The sequence below is a fragment of the Phallusia mammillata genome, chromosome 1 (genome assembly GCF_965637545.1).
Source record: "Phallusia mammillata chromosome 1, kaPhaMamm4.hap1.1, whole genome shotgun sequence".
In the NCBI taxonomy this organism is placed as follows: domain Eukaryota; kingdom Metazoa; phylum Chordata; class Ascidiacea; order Phlebobranchia; family Ascidiidae; genus Phallusia; species Phallusia mammillata.
In genome coordinates this window covers 7170728-7190935 of record NC_137252.1, presented here as the reverse complement: position 1 = coordinate 7190935, position 20208 = coordinate 7170728, and the positions used below count along the sequence as shown (strand labels likewise).

General features: G+C 36.1%; 2 protein-coding genes and 1 long non-coding RNA gene across 3 annotated transcripts; 2 read left to right on the top strand and 1 right to left on the bottom strand.

Moving 5' to 3' along the window:
- The first annotated feature begins 177 nt into the window (after nucleotides 1-177).
- LOC145232960 (uncharacterized) lies at nucleotides 178-5649 on the top strand. The gene is made up of 3 exons (XR_013860977.1): nucleotides 178-510; nucleotides 5352-5457; nucleotides 5586-5649. It is a non-coding gene; the product is annotated as an uncharacterized LOC145232960 (long non-coding RNA).
- Nucleotides 744-3714, bottom strand: LOC145232950 (chymotrypsin-like elastase family member 1). Its single transcript, XM_080097614.1, has 6 exons — nucleotides 3027-3714; nucleotides 2759-2872; nucleotides 2466-2650; nucleotides 1819-1997; nucleotides 1329-1470; nucleotides 744-1071 (listed from the first exon to the last, which is right to left on the bottom strand). Exons 1-6 carry the CDS (start codon nucleotides 3218-3220, stop codon nucleotides 1022-1024), a joined length of 864 nt encoding a protein of 287 aa, XP_079953740.1. The 5' UTR covers nucleotides 3221-3714; the 3' UTR covers nucleotides 744-1021.
- Nucleotides 5650-13126: 7477 nt separating the features above from the next.
- Nucleotides 13127-17803, top strand: LOC145223886 (serine protease 27-like). The gene is made up of 11 exons (XM_080090327.1): nucleotides 13127-13202; nucleotides 13579-13718; nucleotides 14399-14500; nucleotides 14586-14718; nucleotides 14794-14852; nucleotides 15127-15281; nucleotides 15568-15663; nucleotides 15733-15890; nucleotides 16104-16273; nucleotides 16658-16811; nucleotides 17605-17803. The coding sequence occupies exons 1-11, from the start codon at nucleotides 13127-13129 to the stop codon at nucleotides 17649-17651; spliced, it is 1290 nt and encodes a 429-aa protein (XP_079946453.1). The 3' UTR covers nucleotides 17652-17803.
- Nucleotides 17804-20208: the final 2405 nt, after the last annotated feature.

Below are 20208 nucleotides of genomic sequence, written 5' to 3'. Positions count from 1 at the left end.
TTGGTCAAGAAAAAGTGCTTCAAGCTTATTCAAATTCACAAGCGTTTTTTTTTTAGTTAGACGTAGTTGACCCTCAAAGTTTGACCTCGAATGACCCACAGGCCCCATAACATGAAGTTTTCTAAACGGCTATACTTACTGCAGTACGTGATCCACATTGTTTTAAGTTTGTTAGTTGGTGCATTGTACTGTATTTCAAATAATTTTGTAACTTTTTAGTAGGATTTATCCATTTTTACCCCTAAATATTCGTTCGTTTTAGGTTTACCTGAAACTCGCTGGCGAAAATGTTACGATTTGATGGGTAAAATGTTGCGATGACATTGTTGCTGTCGGAAATATTGCCGGGATAATATGTTGGCTAGGTTTCTGCGATGAAATAAATCTTTGATTGCATTGTTGAGACGAGACGGGCTCTTCGCTGATGTATTCATTCACCGACTTTGCGTGTTGGCAGGTGGGCTAAGCTATTTGTCGGTTTTCAAACACTCTTTTTCACAATGAAGCAAGGTTTGTAAGCGATTAAACTCAAAACTATATATATATATATATTTCATCCTTGGTGGGCTTGTTGCATGTCTGTTGAATCCATTTGTATTTGATGTTTTCGGCCTTACTTTGGATTCCATCCATTAGGTTCCATTGGGTCAGAGCAATAGCTTACTGCTCAAGTTTTTTGCTCATAGAAACACAAGTGGTCAATATAGGATTAGAACCCATGGCCATAACTCAGTGAGCACAAGGTGGTTGCGGCCAATTTAATTGAATTTAGTGCAATCATTTTCACAAGAAAGTTTTTTCTAAATAGCGAAACTTTAAACAAGATTTGTTCCTGAGTTTGGCGGTTATCAATTTGGCACCACAGTATAATGCAATTTTCTTTAAAAACAGGCAATAATGCATAATATCTAGATTACTTACACACTGCAGTCAAAAATTTAGTAAACAATACTGTTGATCATAGAATTGTATGCGATACAACTACACTACAAAATGCAATAGTTTGTGGCATTGGATTACTTTAGTTCCACAAAATGTCAGTATCCCAAAAGTTTCGTTGCAATCCCAGTTCTAAAAAACAAACAAATACAATTAGGGTAAAAACCTTACCATTCATAGGAATGCAAACCCACGTTACATGTCAAAGAGTTTTTAGTCATCGAACAAAATTGTTAATTTTAAAGTAGTTTTGAAAACTGACTTTATACATCTGGACTGAAATTTAGTAGTATTAAACTCAAAGGAAACCATAATAGCAGTAAAACTGTTCTTGTTTTTAAATTACCAATGATTTTTAAATCTATCCCTGTGGCAAATTTTGAGCTTACTTTCTCGAACCCAGTTGTTATCCACCTTCATAAACAGATGAACAATTTTTCCAATACTTCCATATTGCAGAATAGCAACTGACACCCCAACTAATTCCCAATGCCCATTCTGATAACATACCAATGGTCCACCAGAATCACCCTAAGTAGAAATATTGACAGTTAAATATCTATTTAAATACCAAATTTCAATTAAGTTGGCATTGGATTGCTGTATCTTTTTTACCAAGTAAATAATTTATTAAAACGCTTTGTAAAACACAAACAATCAGATACGAAAAATGGTTGGGTACCCACTCAACAAAAGTATTGGTTTCTGCAATGTTCGTATTGCATCATTACTTACAACTAATATTTTAATTTGTAAAAAATTAATATTTTGAGTTTGTTTAAAATTTATGTTACCTCATTGAAAAACCTCTTACACAACTTTTGTTAATGATTGCAAATAATGAATAGTGTGATATAGGTTTGTGAGATAACTGCTTACACTTTCCAAAGTTGCCCATGTGGGACTTTTAAGGGAGTCAGACGTCCCACATAAAAAGTTATGGTCTTCACTTTGTATATGCTGTTCTGCTGCAAGCAATAGGTCACAAACATAGTCATCATAGAACTTAATTTCCAGTTCCTTAAGGCCAGCTGCTTTGCCAAATTTTATCATCCCTTCTACAAAAAAAAGAAATTGCCAATTTTAACTATTAACACAAAGCCTGAAACGATGCATAATTTGGAATAGAAAGCAGACATATAAACTGGGAAGGGGTTAGTAGCATGGCAACAAAATAATCTGCTCTGTTTACCAATGCTATTGTTTGTCTTCCTGACTATGTATTAATAGTCAGTGGTGGGATTCAAATTTTTTGTAAGCCGGTTCTATCACAAAAGTCATATTTTCCAGCCAGTTCTGTAACAAAAAATCCAGTAATGCAAGTGCGCTGATCTCATAAAATTCTGTGGGACGGTTCTATAGAGCCGTTGCGAACTGGCCGAATCCCACCACTGTTAACAGCATGCAAAGCACTTGGGTCAAAAAGAGGTTTCTTGAAATTTTATGCACAAAATTCCAGAAATCCGCTAACATTTCTTACTTGTCCAAATACACTTCAGTTTAAGTTTAGTCTTATCCATTATTACCACTAAATGTGTTGATAGCATACTGTATATTCCAGCCAGTAGCAATGCACACATTCCCACGTTTAGTGGACTGAGGAAAACAGGCTGGCCTCACATATGGTGAATATTTAATATTGTTTTCAAGTTCAAGGAGAGCTAAGTCATTGTCAGAAATCTCATTATCCAATGTCAGGTATCTTGAGAACCTTTTAAGAAATGAAAAATAAGTAAAATACACATAAAAGTTTGTGAAACCTAAAATTACTAGTTAATGCAATTTCAACCCAACAAAAATTTTTACAAATTGTACTTACAAACGGTCTTTGTGAATATGAATTCGTTCAACTCTTATCTTTTGTTCTGTTGCTTCCCATGTAGATGCAAGATGTTTGCCGACAAACACAAAGAGATTGGAACGCAATTTATTTCTGAAGATTTAAAAAAGCTCTTAAAGCTAACTCAAATAGTTTCAAAATTGTGTTTGAGTGGCTACTTACAAATACTGACTCAGTCAAAAATATTTAGTTGATCGCAGAATAACACATCTAAGCTTAATAATAAAAAAGAAGCAGTATGTCTTACCCCTTGGTTACAAAATGCTCAATGCAGTGCGCAGCAGTGATAACCACACCACGTGACAAAATTGTTGCTTGGCAAACCTTGGAATAATTTTCACCCTCTTCATTAAGAATAGCATGCCAAGGCCATGAACCCTCAGATGCATTTGTGTATAAAAATTCCTCTGGGGTTAATTCTCCAGTTATTGTTTTTACCATTTTTGTGACAAACTCAGGAAGAATATGTTGCTCTCCGCAAGTATTAAATCTATTTGTAGGGCCGGCTTCTATGAAACAATTCAACAAATTCAGTAGCAAAATTCAAACTGCAGAATGGGTAAAAGTGACATTTTTCGACTCTACCACTGTTCGTCATTGACTTTTATAATAAGATGATGGCAACTTTGTGAAAAATGCTGCAATTTGCTACATAGATTCTAATAATGGTAAGCAATAGTTTCCGTTATTTTAACCTGTCCTTCATTTCAACTTTGTTGTGTGGCACCAGTTTGAATGAAAATGAAAATCAAGGTCACTTTTTACCAGTGGTTCTCAAGCTTTGGGCAACAAAAAAGTTTTTTAAAAGTACATTAAAAATTCAAATACAAGCAGCAAAATATTTGGGAACTAAATGAAAAAGTTTGGGAAATCACTGCTCTAAGCTAAAGTTTTGGCCATCAGTATGAGTTATGCAACAAACCTGAACTTGTCCATACTAATTTAAACCCCTGATATAATTTCCGAGCATTTCCATAATAAAATACGAGCACAGAGTTGGTTTTAAATGTCCATCCATCAGAATTACTAATATTTCCGCAGAGTTTTTTACCATCTACCTGTTAACAAAATATATTGCATAAAGGAATGGTTATGAACACTGGCGTAGAGTACGGGGGTGCGGGGGTGCCGCGCACCCCCGGCCTTAACCTTTGTATAACGTCAAAATCACATCTTTGTTCAAGTTACGTCGGTTAATTAAAACGTGTTTTCAGCCAACAAATGCGCTTGCATTCACGCCATTGATCGAACAGACGTCGGTTGAAACGTAACAATTGTAATTATTTCGCAATAAATGAGCATTTTAATGCAACAAAACATGACTTATAGACTAACGTTTTAGTATTATTTGTCGCGATAACTCTGCAATAAAAAATAAATATAAAAATAGTTAATATATTGTTTACTAAGCCGAGTTTAATGTCCGTTTGCAAAGCTCTGCAACGGCCTAAACTTGTTCCAAGGTGACCTAAGTTTAGGCGTCAACAATACATAGTCGCCTATAATTAAAACGTGAATTGCTTTACTTTTATTTCCCGCCGTAACACGTTTACTTTAAACTTAATCGTTGTTAAAATTGCTGATTCGGCAAATCGTCCTTTTGTTACATCAGACGTTATCTGATGCACAGCAAACGTTCCAATCGAACCCACAGAAATTGCGCCAAGTGATTATTTGCAAATTAATGTGATAGAAACTACATGCTAAAGCACGTAAAAGGTGGACCGTTACTTGGTCTTATACGGGTACAGATACTGTACGTGTATAGGCATCGTTTTTGGAAGATCAAACGGCGCACCCCCGGTATTTTTTAAAACTCTACGCCTATGGTTATGAATGAACACATAAGTGAAAAATATCACTTTGATGGAAACCTATTGTTTCAACTGATTGTGTAGCACTGCATGTTTACTATTGGTTTTGTTTGGGAAGGCTGAGCAGACTTAACATAAAGGCTAAGTTGGGTCTACAGATGGGCTAAGTGAGAACTTTGTGGACTAAACAGGGGTTAAACGAGGACATATTAGTCTAAACCAGTGATCTTCAATTGGTGTGCACGATGCAACCTATGCTGCACCAAAATATGCATGGGGTGCACCACTACGAAAAGGTATACACGGGTACATCTTTTTATGAATCCTTAATATTTGACGTTCAGGATATTAGGAAAAGGATGTAGCTTTCAACTGATATATAAATGGACCTCTGTATCGTTTAAAATTTGATGTTTAGCACTTTTAGTGTGGTTGACGTGTTCTACGTCGCATAATTATTTTTCATGTCGCCTTTTACCTCAGTTTAACTTTTAAGTAAACAAGGTACGTGAGTTTGTCACAGAGACATTAGGGGTTCACCAAACCAAAAAAGGTTAAAGATCACTGGTCTAAACAGAAGCTTAGCAGACCGAATAGGAGCTAATCAAAAACTAAGTAGGCATGCCATTTCAGATGTATCGTTCTTACTTCTTAGGAGATAAACCAAGAAACAAAGATCCATTAGGATCCACAAAAGTTTCACAAGCAACGTAAATAGTGAAAAAATGCTTGACTAATGTATGTATCTATACCTTCAGATACGAGGTATCATTTCCAAAGTAGATTTCTACGTAGCCCCAACGGCAGCTCTCCTCATAAAATATGTTGAATGAAGAAAACTCTAACGAAATGTGCTGAAAAAAGGTATTGCATTATTAAAGCATGAATTGGTAGCGTTCTCAAAAACGCACAAACCACTCTTACTGTATTTTTTGGTGAAGTTATGCGCCACTCGCAGTAAATATCTTCTTTTGTATCTGTCCTGGTTACAGGAGAAATGATTTCACCTACAGTTCCAATCGAAGTGTAACTGCAATCGGGACTTCCCCAGCCTGCATAGAAATGGTAAGTTTGATTTTTATGAAATCCGTTCCGACTCAAGTCGAGTGAGGAGAAAGACTACATTTAGAAGAATAATCCACATCTTTCCTTTCAACCGTGACACTTAAACTATAGAGTAATAACCCGGCAGTAGGGCACGAAAATACTTTTAATCGGCTTCAGGGTAATTTGAATTAATTTGTTCTAGTTTACACTACAAGATGTCATCTTCTTGTTGTGATACAGTCGTAAGCACTTTTTACATCAGACTTGTTGTTCCTCAACAACAACCAATACTCTTGTCTTGTTATTACGCTTGCTTCGACAAATGGGTGGATTTGCGTATATACGACGCAAATGTGTTCTGCAGTTTTTGTTTATAAACCACAAATACCTGATGCAGTCGATTTAGAAAGTTCCGTCGATGTGACGAGCTCAATAAAAAGCAAAAGCAGACTTAAAATCTCAAGCATTGTTAAAAACTAGCCTACAATACATATGAACAAGAAAGATTTATATCTTGATAAATTCTTACTTAATCTGCTTTTCCGGATTCTAACTGTGCCTGAACAATAACGAAACTGATTGTGGTGCAACATATTTACATAGAGGTCAGGTATAACGGGGCTTACACCAGAGGAACTAACACCGTACGGGGGCCCGGTGATTGTTGAATAGGTAAACAACCCAATACCCGTTCCTGTTCGAAACCCTTTTCTCGTATGTTGCAATGTCACATCACCTTGCTTATTCAGTCAGGCAGGTTTGACACTTTTTTTTTACCTCAGTAAGTATGTTATCAGCCAGGTAGCCGACAGAGAACGTTTTAAGTCGTAATAAAAAACGTTCTGGAGTAAATCCGCAGTTACCAGCTTATTACAGTAAAGCCGAACATACCTGAGAAAGTTGTCAGTGAAGCAGTATTGTCAGTGTACAAATATTGTTTTTTGATTCTAATATCTCGTTATTCCTCGGCCTCTAAACCACGCCCGCAAGATTGTTGTTTAAATAAGTTTGCTCTATTGTTTATTTGTGGTAATCATTGTGCTAAAATGTACAAAGAGCCACTTTAAAAACTAACAAAATGTAGTCAAAAGTAAGTCGAACCTAGCTACATACCAATCTAAAACATTTTGTAAGGTCACATTCCAATAGCTCGGGCGTCGTTTCGAAATGACCTCATATTGCTTTCTATTGTGCGATATTACGGACGCCTATTTTAAATACAAGTTAACGCACAAACAAAATCACAAAAGCTCTGACGAAATTCCTTTGTAACGCTATAACTATCTTATTATTACAACACAAATAAAATCATTGCGACAGAATAAATCGTTTGACAATGGCGCGTGCCGCGAGGTCAGACTTGGACAACTAGATTTTTTTTCGTTTTTTTCAAATTAGATTAGAATTAAAATTAGAGCATTCCAGTTTTTACAAATTAGATTAGAATTAGAATTACCACTTTCTCAAAAAACAGAAATTAAACTAGAATTCGCACTAGAATTAGATTTAAAACCAACCATACTGTGGTACATCTCAAATTTAAACTCCACATTCCTAAAAATGCTGTTGGACAAACTAGCGTTTTGGGGAAAATTGTGAATTAGATTAGAATTAGAATTAGAGCTCACTAGGTATGTCTAAATTAGATTGGAATTAGAATTACCATCATTTTCCTCTAATTTGACGAATTAGACAACTAGAATTATCTAGTTGTCCAAGTCTGCGCGAGGTAGGGTGGTGGGATTCTTTTTGTTTGTTCTTTTGTCAGAAACCTTATGCTGTCAATTGTAAACGATTTCGAACAACACTGTACCTGTCGGTGCGTTGTGTACGAAATGCAGATGTGAATATATATTTATAAAAACAGTTTATAGTAGACAGGCAGTTATAACCATTTTCGAAACTTCTCACACAACGTAGTTTCGACTTTTTTTGACCAAGTAAAAAAGTAAATGTTGTAAGTAGTTAAAAGCGTGCACGCTCTTAACTACATATGTGAGAATGTTTGCCAACGTACGTTAACAAATCACATCCTGGTACAGTTTTTGTTGCGTTATGCACGCAATTAAATTAGGTAAAAATTGACATCAAAACGTCATACGTGACGTAGAATTCTTGTTCGTAACTGACGTCAACCTTAACTCGTGTACAACCGTTTTCGACGTCATTTCAAACGTTTTACTAACGTTATTTAGTAGTGTTGGAACATACCACAGTACAACTATGTTGAAACGTCATACGTGACGTTTTAGTAACGTTTTTTATGACGTCAAGTCCAACTTATGTGCAACAATTTTGGACGTAATTTCAAACGTTTTATTTACTTTTTTCTTAACGTTGCAAGCAACTTCAATACAGAGTTGACTTGTGTGTAATAATTTCAGAAGTCATTTCAAACGTTTCATCAATATAGTGACTCTGGTTTCATTAACGTAATTTAATTACGCAACAGACTGCAATGCAACTGGTTATATGTTAAAGTTATATGTGACGTCAATGGTGCTGACTCCGCAATTATTCTGACCATAAACCCAAATTGCTGCAACAGAGCCATAAACGCCTATGCTCTGTTGCGCCACCTACCAGAAGTTCTCAGACCGGGCCTAAGCCAAATCTCAGTGTTAGTAGTTCTACCCTGCAGGCCGGCCAAATTCTCGATAAAAAGTCCAAGGTGGACCGGTAGATTTAACTTATATCCTTATATAAATATAAAACTTATATAAATTAAATCAGAACTGGTAATTTTAACGGCGGGAAACAAACGCCTGCAGGCCGGCTATACTCTCTAAATAAAAAGGCCAAGGTTGACCGGTAGATAAAACTTATATCCAAAACATCCTACATGCTGGGATTTCTTTATTGTTGTACAACTTATCATCACAAAGTAACACAATTTACAGCTTTGAATATGTTTAAAGAATAAAAAACAAACAATCATATTAACAGACGTACATATGCTTTTCATCGGATCATGGTTTGGCCTTCGTTAACAATCTTAATATTAGATGATAGCACGTATTACTTAATCTAAGTTACATGTATAAATCACAGTATACTCCATGAGGTACCAAAAATACGTTTTTTTTAAGTCGTGGAATACGGAATAAATTCGGAATAGTTTGTTATAAATGCCAATGCACTGAACTTTTATAAACTCGATTAAAATAGTAAAATACTCATTAGGGATCAATTGTTATGTAATCTGGGCGTCGGTCTTGACTGACGCAATAAGAATTGACGTCGTCGACTTGTGGCTGTGAATAATAAAACACGCTTTCATATTTTGCCTCTTGGCTAACGTCATTGAGGTGAACGTCATCGTCAATCGGTTGCCTTGACGTTGAAGGTTGATCTGTGTTGTTGGTGTTCAGTGGGTCGGCGTATGTTCCAGAAATCCGCCGGTTTCCAGCTGTTTGAAGTTAGTTTTTAATTAGTTTTTTATTTCGCCTAGTAGGGTGCTTTTCCAGCCCTATAGGGTCGCGAGCTAAAAAAATCGTCGCTTAATTCGGTTAATTTGAGATCAATGTAGTAAAAGGGGTCTTTCGACAACTGAGTACCGTAAGTATGACATATCTATTATGTATTACCAAATCTTGCAGCTAGACTTTATTACTTAATAAATTTTTCTGTGGGTTTAAAGTACTTTTAGTTTTGAGAAATGTTTTGTAAAAAACTAAAAAACGCCCCAGCTTTGCTATTTACGTACGCTAAAGAAAAGAATTCCTTGTTATGGTGTGTGACGTCACTTCACGCACCGGGCATTCACCTTTTTTTCCTAAGTGCTGTATTTACCGTGTTCTACCCGAACGACAACCTACATTGATGATTACAACAGAGATTGTTAAAACGTCTGCATGGTGTATTCTATATACACCAGTACTTTGGCAGTTATGTTTATGATTAAATTACTTTTCAAGTCCGTGATAGTGTTCCTAAAAATCTTGACTGCAGTGTCATGACACTAAAAAAGTACAAAGAATTTTCGTTTCCATTTCCATAAACCTTACATGTATCGACGCGGACACCTTTATTGTCATATCTCACTTGAATTACATTCCTGGAAAAAGATGGTTACAACAAAAAATTGCGTATGAAAACAAACCGTGCACTTTCCTTCTTTCGCGTTTTAGCGAGGTCACAATTACAATGACGGCGCACATTATGACCATGGCGATACCAACGCATATAATGATGATGATGATGTTTTTGTCAACTGTTAAAGTAAAGTATGAGCACAAAACCAGAAATGCAATCAGATATACATACTTTGACTTGAGTGGCCATTTACGAGACTTGTGTTGTCGGGTACGCTGGACAGTGATAAGTTGATGGTTGATTTGACTGATGAAAAAGTGTTGGTATTTGGTTCAGTGGACTGTGTTATAGCGGTAGTAAGCGATTTAGTGGTGGCTGTAGATGACAAAAGTCAATTTGACATAAAACAGACTTTAATAGAATAAAAAATTTTAAGATAGTTTCGTTGGGTTGAATTTATTTTAATTGGTGAGAAAAAAGGTTTTAATGGAAAGTAATCCAGCTGCGTTATTTCAGGAAAAGCGAATGAGCTTATTGAAATATATATTTTGCTTTGAAAACGCGTCGTTTTTTGCGTCTATTTTGACCAAATTTTTTTAAAGCAAAAATGACATTCTAAAAATTAATGGTTTTGTCGTCAAAATTTATGTGTAATGTAATTTTTTGTTGTTTTAAATCCCATTTTGTTTCCTACAGTTTTGTTAACTTGTTTACATTTTTGCACTGTTGGTTTGTTTCCAAAATTATCTTACACGCAATAATTCTGTGACAAATGTATCCTGCTTTATGCCTTGTACAAGGCACGTCAAACCACTCGTAACGCGTATAACGCGGGCGATTTTCGTAACCCATCGTAACACAATTTTCCCATCCGTGAAGATTATTCGGTTGCGTGAAAAACCACATTGTCACTGAAACGTCGCTTCCGTCGTTCCATCGAAACTTGTTGGTGTTTCCGATTCTTCTGGCACCGATGTAAGCCGAATAAGGAACAACTAAAATAATTGATAGATTAGTTGAATTTGTGATCCTAGTTCGATGCTCACAAGAAAGTGTATTTTATTCGCGAACAATTGTTTAGGCCGGGGATGCACAACCTGCGGCCGTACGACCGCATGCTGCCGCAGAGACGAATTAAGGTGGCCGTGAACATGTGTATTAAAATATGTTTCATACCGGAACGAAACGGGACGTCATACGGTAACGAAATAAAAAAATACGGAAAGTTTTTTCTTTGTTGTAAAGATCACAAAAAGATGTTATTTTGTTGGACCGAAATACCGTTATCAATTTATTTCGGTCAGACCGAAACGAAATGAAAATATCGGCTCGGAACCAAATAATTAAATAAATAATTTGCCCAGGACGAATAACGTTATTTCGTTTCTTTCCGTTTCGGTATGAAACACTGGAACGTCCGAATTATTTTCCAAGTTTTAAAAAAATATATTTTTAATGCACAAAAAGGATATATTAAAAGCTAGTTTAAAGCTCTTCATTAAACATATTGTTTTCTCTTTTGCCAAAGTGCAGAATTTTCTTATGAGACAAAAAATAATACATTTTATTACCTGCCCGATACATTTTTTTCTTTAAAAAATTATAGATTTCTTTGGTTTTAACGTTAGCTACATTAGCATTTAACGCAGAACATTTTCTGGCTGCTTCAGCATATGAATTGACCGTAGTCATTTCGAGGCAATATTGAGATCCTTTGTAGTTATGCCACGTTTGTCCTTCAGCATAAACAGATAAAGACAACATTAAAAACAAAACTAGCAACTCCATATTTTTAGAATCTCTAAAGTATTAAAAAGAAATCTAAAAAAGAATGTAAATAACTTACTAATATTCATCCACATTGCAAACAGAATATTTGATAAACTATACTCTGGTTAGATACTCCCTACATTTGTTGATCCTTTTATATTGTGGCAATATTGCTCATGGTCTAAGTCATTTGTAAATGGTGGTAGTAGTTTGTTTGGAGAAAATCCTGGTTTACAAAAACGTCTACTCGGTTCCAAACTCTAATAAATTAACACGAAGATCCAACTTCAACTTCTTTTTATTGGTAAAAATCATGTGTTATACTTTCGAGCTTTAATATATTGTTGCTACTTACTTTAGATTTAAACAAATCCAAATCAACAACAGACTATTTTAGGAACAAATATTATTGTTGCAAAAGTTCATGGTCTTAAATTTAAATAAATTTAAATAATCACGAAATTATTCAATACATAACATTAGTTTAACCTTCAGATCATCACCTTCCTGATGCAAAAATAGCAAACACAAAAGAATTGCTACGCATACTAAGTTCACAGGAAAAGATAAATTCAGATTTACACAACACAACAAAAACTAATTTATTATTTGATTTTGTTTTGAAAAAGTGTTTTATTTATTTATTTATTCAAGATATATAGTATAATATTGCCACAAGTTAAAGATGTTTCCTACAATATATAGACATATCAATAAGGTAAACTATTACTAATTTTCAAATCAAATCCTTTTTTGTTAAGTCGCAATGCATCGTAGGTTATTAATTGGATGCGTTCGCATTAACTATTTGAACATTTTGTTACTTTATTTAAAATCGTCTTGAGTTTCAAAATATTATTTCTTCAAAATCTGATAAGCAAAAAAATATTATCAACAGTAGCAGAGTATATTCAAAAATCGTGGCGGTCATTGACAGTACTTTGTATACCACCAACCGATTGTTTAAGTAGTCACGTAAGACAGAAAAGGCACTATAGGCTAAGAATAACTTGCAAACTCTAATGAAAATTGTTGAGCAACTAGAATAAACAACGCCTATTCATTCAAAAGGTTAATGCTTAGAAATTTAAATGAAATTTGAATATTTCTAACTTCGCGCAGTTTTCCAACATTGTAAAGCATTGTCCACAGCGCAGAACATTTGTATGCAGATCAAGGTTGTAAAGGGGCTTGAAATTAGAGTCTGAACCCGTCCAGAACCCGAAAATACAAGACCGAAAGCCTGCCCGAACCCATTTTTGAGAAGCCCGTTTAGGCCCGAAAGTTTGATTGACAGGCCTATAAATTGAAGACTCGGGAAAGACCAAAACAACACAATAGACAATTGGTCTTGAACAAGGTGTTTTTGGGGCTGTTTGACATGAGGTCAGGTCCAATAACCGGCTAATAAGCTAGAATCTAGATATTCAAAAGATACTGACACCGAGTGTGAAGCCCGGCCCGAATCAGGCTGGCTTTTCGAAGAAACGTCTGGTCCGGGCCAACTTACAACTCTGATGTACATATAACACTCGACTTACGCTCACAGACATTGTATCTGTAACACGCCTGTTCTTTAAAAATGCTTTTCAAAGTATTTCATTGCTAATATGTGTATACAACGTATATATGTTGAACAAAAATAGTTTCACCCTATTCTACAGTTTGTAAACAGCAAAAAATGAAACTTATTACTATTCTGCTGGTGATCGACTTCATGCGCTGCGCGAAATGCCTCCAGAAAGAAATACTTCCAGGTACATGCGAACACGAATACATATTTACGGTCATGTTGTGTTTTATGAACTAACTGTAAGAAATGTCTTGTGGGAGTTCCTAATTTTGGTGGGATTTTTTTACAGTTTTTTTTCTTTACCTGTCTAATAATTGATTTTGTTTGGTTCAAAAATATAAAAAAGTGTAAAGCATTGTGCATTGTTCGCAGCTGACTTATTTTTCGTGCTTTTTTTAAACGTTTGAACAGTTGTGTTGAATAAATCGTGCGGTGGTGTCTGCAAATATAGGCATTATAGTACCGCTTAATAGTTCAAATATCTTTGGCAACAATACAATTTTGTTGGTGCTAACCTCAACGTGAACAGTCTTGGTTACCCTGTTATATGTAAAGCTAAGGTGTAATTTGTCGTGCAGGTCCAATTGTGCCGATACAAGTTTATCTTGACGAGAGTGAGAGAACTATTCGACCTCCTCAAATATTACGAATTCACCAACCTCAAGCTTTTGAATGGGTCATCAGAATACCCCCTGGAGAAGTAATTGAATTAGAATTATTGTTCGAAACTGTTCATTTTAATATTGTAAACCAGTGGTCGGCAACCGCCGGGATGAATTTGTCACCGGGCCGTATAATTTTCAGGTTAAATGCTTTGAAAACATTTTCCGTGCAACCTGGGGATGATAAACTAATTGAAGCGTTTTTACTGCTAATTCCGGTAGTGTTTTGAAGACCGGTCCGCGATAAAATTTCACTTTCAAACAGGATCCTCAGTGCAAAAATGGTTGCCGACCCGTGTTTTAAACTAACAAACGATCTTTGTGCACAGAACTGTGTTAATGTTTTGGAATATCTCTCAAGTCCGTACCGTCATTTGTTTAAATAAACGTAGTATCGTCCACAATGGTGGTACACAACCGTACTGCTACACGAGTTGAACACCATTGTCGCACATTAAGCAGGGTTTAGCAACCTATACATAGCGTGTGAATACCAAGATCAGCTTAATCTTTACTTTCCATATACTGTCTGCCATTCTGGTTAACATCTTATAGAATTTTCGTAGATTCGTGTTACGGGAGCCGCGGGCCGGGTAGTTCTACTTGAGTAGGGCAGTAGGTTGCCGACCTCTGACATAAAGCGCTGTATTGACATTTTACTCATGTTTTCGCTGTACATACGATTGGTTTCTTACACCATACATCGCATATTTTGCAGACAATATTTATCCAGATAGTAAAGTTTGAGATTCCACATTCAGAATCCTGTAACCTTGCTTACCTTGATATTTTTGATGGACCAAACGCTCTCAGTAAAAGAGTAAGTACCTTTATGCTAGATTCCTATGGCAAATTTTGGAACACTAAATCAAACCTACGTGTATGTATTGTGGTTATCAATTCAGTTACCTCAAACAAAGTTGTGTGGAAAACTGGACAAAACCGAGTATGGTGGAACAACAAACATGGCCAGTATAGTTTATTACACGAGTGAAAACAATAGAGGAAAAATGTTTACGATCAAATACGGAAATCAGAGTAAGTAATACAAACGTTTGGTGTTGCACGTTGTTGAGATGTTATATATCGCTTTGACGCAAATGTTTTGGGCAGATGTTATTCTCGACAACCGTTGCGGAACTCAGTATTATGTTAAACCCATCTTAAGCAAAGTATGTAAAAACAATTTACACCTGTTGATCATAAACATAACTGCCTGATTACAAACACAATCTCTGCTGTCATCCTCAGTGCAGCTTGATTGACAACCTGCACTAATGATGACAACAGAGATTGTTGAAACGTCTTCATGATGTATCATATACACCAGTACTTTGGCAGTTATGTTTATGAATAAATTACTTTTCAAGTCTGTGTATAGTGTTCTTAAGTACACCTGTTTGTTTTTAGAAGCAAATAAAAAAACGTAATTTAAAAATTTCGCAGAAAAATTATCCGCAAGTGGGCGTTATCAACTCAGCTGAAGGATCATGGCCGTGGCTCGTCACTTTGTCACGTGACTCACAGATCATCTGCCACGGAGTGATTCTGACGCCTCGCCACGTGATTACTGCGTCACACTGCCTAAATTTCTCGGACAGGTAATAGTGACGTAACACAGGAAGAGCTACTAACTTAAGAACTCACAGTAGCCAGATTTTGGGAAAAATTTCTAAAAGGTGGCGCAACTGAGCATTATAATTGCTGAGTCGGCATATTACTGCAAATTGCTGACTCAGCAATTATTGTCGCCGTAAACGCCTGTACTCTGTTGCGCCACTCATTAGAAATTCCCAAACCTGGCTACCGCGAGTTCTTACGTCAGTAGCTCTACCCGTAAAACAGACATAAAAACTTTACACAACAGATGTATAACAATTTATTTAGATCAAAGGTGACAGTGAGAGCTGGAAAACACGTGACTTTTCATCGTGAACCTGGCGAACAGCCGGTTGCGGTAGAGGGGATCCACCCAGTTAATTTGTAAGTCTGGTGTTACTCTTAATATTACAAAATGGTCTGTTGACCTCGGTTAATCAACTGACCTTGCAGCGATGATGACGAAACAGACGAAGATTCCGACATCACAATTCTTTTTCTGGAGCGCAACATTACCTTTACACCTTACGTGAAAGCGGTCTGCCTCCCCCCTCAACTTCACAACATCGAGGAAGACTCATTTTGTGCTGCTGTTGGATGGGGATTTTCAGGTGTGTGGAATTGCTCGGTATGAGCTATAACTGTGAGAACTCATGTCACAAAAGTTTGTTAAATTCCAACATCAGTGATATCGTATGATGGCATGAGCATTTGCCGAAACGGTTGAAAAAAAACATTTCGCTTTTTACGTCTATTTGGGTCGTTATTTTCACCATTAAAATAACATTCTTTTGTGATAATTGTGATGTACGTTTACTTTCCAGTCAACAAGAAAGGTTGGAAGCATCTCCAAGAATTAAAGCTCAAGTTGGATTCTGATGAAGTTTGCGAAAAACGTTTGCAACAGGCAAACATCACAAGCAAACTTTCCTCTTTTACTTACGTGACTGCGACCGTTTCCTTGACTGAGTACAACAAGTTTTTAGTTGAAAAGGTGAAACGTGCAACTTTAGAGCTAAATTTAACAGGCAATGTTGCGAGACACTGAATAGAATGAAGCATGCACACAATCCAACATCGCAAGTACTGTCGCGAGTCGTGTGTCGCGTGTAATTTAAAGATACGCTACAGCACTTTTAATTCCATATTCTCAACTCAAATAAGTAGGCTTATGTTAATGGGTACAAGAAAAGTAAGAATTTTTACTTCAAAGCTATTTTAAAAATACAAATGTAACATACACGTTATTTATATGGATAACATACCAATAGACTACTTCTTAGCCTGACTGGTGGTACTTGCGAGGTAATTAATGCATACTTTAGCTTTGCTTTAACATTTGTGGGGTATAAACGGGACAATAACGGTTGATTTTCAGATTATGGAAGGGTCGCCTTTAGTTTGTTTATTCAAGAAACGGTGGCTCGCTGTGGGAATTTTGAAACAAACAATTGAAGTGAATGAAGGAAGTAAAAATAAAGTTGTGTTCATCTACAAGAAATTGCAGGACCACTTGACAAACTTGGAAGAAAGTAAGTAACTGATAACCTGATTCAATTGATAAAAAAAATTCGAATCAAATTACAAAAATGAATAAGTAAAGCCAAGAAACATCCTACCCATTTTTTGAACTTGATTGGTTTGAGCAGTGTAAGTTTGTATAGTTTTAAGTTGTTATGTTTTTAATCAATTAGAACTGGGGTGTGCAACCTTTTTCGTCAGTGGGCCATATAACCAACTTAATTAAGACATCAAGCGAGGGCCACACAATTTTTTTCATGTAATGTACTTACTTACGCGTTTTTTACCCTGCCGTTGTTTTTATGCCCTACTTCAATTATTAAATGAATAGTTACTTTACCTTCAGTCTGCTGTAGTAGATAAACAACGTAAGGAAATATTCAACACCATGCAAGGTGTTTCCTATTCTACTTTAAAATGTTACGTGCAAGTAAGTTTCGTCGCAACACTGGCTTTCACAACAAAGCAATTGTTTAATAAGCAAAGAGGGCAATTACGTCACAATCGGCAAAGTTACGCAACAAGCACCTTGTGCGTAAAGAAGACCACGAGATCTGCGTGAATAATATTGTAAGTTTCATGCGGTCGTTTAGATTATTCTTATTACAAATAGCAATTTAGGAGATTTACCGAAAACTATGGGGGATTTTTTGCTAAAATTTGCATTTTGCTTGCTATTAGGAGAGTTGTTGAGGGCCACACTAAATTGTTCGGCGGGCCAAACTGTCGCCCGCGGGCCGGGGGTTGCACCCCCCCTGAATGTACAATAAACATAAAAGTTATATCTCTGTTATTTGTCTGCAGTTACAGGCATTGACATCCCCACGAGATCATATGAAGAAGCAGACTGACGAAAAAATCCAACATTCTATGCAATTATTTCAACTTAAAATCAAATTGTCTTTAACGCTATTTACTTCATCAACAGTATTTTTGAAGGCAGTGTCATTATACCACTATACATGATTACGTAACAGTTTGTTGTGCACTAAAAACAAAACAAAATGGGGATCAAAAAAAATTTGGATGTTTGAATAAAAATGTTTCCTAGCTTTATGTGAGGAGAGCTTTTAAAATTAGTAGATTAAGCATGTCATGGTTAAAAGTATAGTGGTGCACCGAAGTTTCGGTTGGCCGAAACATTTCGGCCGAATACGCTGTTTTTCAAAGTTTCGGCCCGAAATTTTTTTGAAAATTCGGCCGAAACCGAACTTATTGATTGCATGGAATTAATGCCTTAACTATCGTTTTTACCAATACGAAACGTCAAAATACTATACCAATACCAATACGAAATACGAAAAGCAAATTGTTGTATCTATAAAATACGATCCACGTTGTCTACAAAATAATATTAAGTTTAGTAAAACTTCCGCATTGTGAAAGTGATTTTAAATTGTCATAACTTACTTCACTGGCATCAACGACACAAGGTTCAGTTAAAAACTTTCATAGAAGCAGGGATTTCATACAAACGGGGATTCGGTTTCGGCCCGAACCTTTTTAGGCGGGTTCGGTGCATCACTAGTTAAAAGCATTTATTCTAAAATTAGTGTACAACTACTCGCATCTTCTGCGAGGTTCCAAACTTCTCGAATCCTTTTTTACCGATGTTTTCTTTTCGATTAGCTAAATGTACAATTGGAGTGAGTTACGGTGTTAGTAGCTCTACCTGTATGTTAGCATATGGTTACCATATCTATACGTAAGCAAAATTCCGGACTGTTTCAATAAAAATATCTTTGGCGAAACCGAATGTGATTTAAAATGCATTATACGGAATATTGTTACAGGTTACCAACCCGAACTATGCCATTTTTGACAAAATATAATTACCCTTTCACAGATATAAAAAGCGCAGTTTTGTTTCTAAATAAGTCACAAAACCCATGTAGGTTAGACTACTAGACGCTAAAATCCGAATATTAAGAGTGTTTAAAAAAATATTCCGGACACAGATTTACGCCCAAATTCCGTTCATGTCCGGGAAATTCCGGACGTCTGGTAAATCGATGTTAGCACATAAATATTTCCTAACTGATCAAGTTCAACCAAAAACTGCGACTACTAAAAAGCTGCTAATAGAGGAAAGAAACTGGACAACGTGGTCTGCCAAGCTTATGACATCATACGCATTGTTATGTCAAAGTAACCAAAGTGAACGAGAAACAGGCAAAGAAAGCACATAGCCGATTTCTCACTGTAACAATTATAAATAACATCACAATGCGTTTTATCAGCAGCTGTTGTCATCGTTAGTTGAAACTTCTAGAGCAGACTGAAACGAAGCTTTATTTTTAACATGCAGTATCTTTTTTATTTAGTGTTGTTTTTTTGGCAACTTATTGGAGTCTATAATGTGTGGCCTGCGCTTCCTATTGACTAAAATCCAATTACTGCCAACCAGCATTTTGAAAACGCAATGTCTAATTTTAATTTGAAATGAGCAAAAGATGCAAGTCAAACGAGCACACATAAGTAATACAAGACATTTAAAAATCAAGTTTTCTTCTAATTTCTTCTTCTAATAAAGTACCATTTACTTTGGCTATCTGAACTCCAACATATTACGGCAAAAACCGGTTTTCATATTTTTAAATTGTGGGTTTCCAAATATTTAAAATTCCCATTTAAATTTTGTACTTTCGCCTCTCTATTATAAATAACAGGACACAATCGCGTGCAAGTATATGCTACCAGCCTTGCGGCCCAGCAACCAATTGCGCCTGAATTAAAAAAATATAAACTCGCAATCGCAAGGTGACGAACAAAATTAATTACGATTTCTTTATCAGATATTTTATAATTTTTTGCATGTTTCTCTTTTACTTACTTTGAACCAACGGAAACTTTGACTTTAACAAATCTTGGTCTTTCTAAAGCGCTTATAATCAGGGAGTCGAACCGCTTGTCAAATGGGTTCAGGTTCGGTTCGGGTTCACTTGGTTTCGTTTTTAAGGGTTCGGGTTCAGGTCCGTTTTTTAAAAATGTATATTTTCGGGTTCGGGTTTCGTTCCGGTTTGGGCAAATTATCCGGTCCGGACCGGTTTGCGGTTTTTAAACCGGTTCAAGTTTTTATTCGTTTCAATTCAATTCTTCCCATCATCTACCTGGCCTTATCAAACGCCGAAATAATTTTGCCAGTGTGCTGTTATCTTTGACACGCCCTATATGTGTTATCTCGCGTATTCTTCAGTGCCCTGTTTTGAACAAAAAATCATAAAATATAAAACAGACTGCATTTTTTTACTGGTTCGGTTCCGGTTCCGGTTCGGGTCCAACGCCAAACAAAATATAGGGTTCAACTCCGGTTCGGGTTTTTAGGAAATCGTAAATAGCGGTTCGGGTTCGGTTCGGGTTTAATGAAATTAACCGCTCAAACCGGTTCGCGGGTTCGGGTTCAGTTCC

Excerpts from the sequence above, each read along its gene's own strand:
- LOC145232950 (XM_080097614.1), bottom strand. The coding sequence starts at position 3,220 with ATGGTAAAAACAATAACTGGAGAATTAACCCCAGAGGAATTTTTATAC. Across the intron at positions 1,471-1,818 it reads CATGGGCAACTTTGGAAAGT|GGTGATTCTGGTGGACCATT; the intron begins GTAAGCAGTTAT and ends ATTTCTACTTAG. Across the intron at positions 1,072-1,328 it reads TAACAACTGGGTTCGAGAAA|AACTGGGATTGCAACGAAAC; the intron begins GTAAGCTCAAAA and ends TTTGTTTTTTAG.
- LOC145223886 (XM_080090327.1), top strand. The coding sequence starts at position 13,127 with ATGAAACTTATTACTATTCTGCTGGTGATCGACTTCATGCGCTGCGCG. Across the intron at positions 14,501-14,585 it reads CAAACGCTCTCAGTAAAAGA|TTACCTCAAACAAAGTTGTG; the intron begins GTAAGTACCTTT and ends TTATCAATTCAG. Across the intron at positions 16,274-16,657 it reads ACAAGTTTTTAGTTGAAAAG|ATTATGGAAGGGTCGCCTTT; the intron begins GTGAAACGTGCA and ends GTTGATTTTCAG.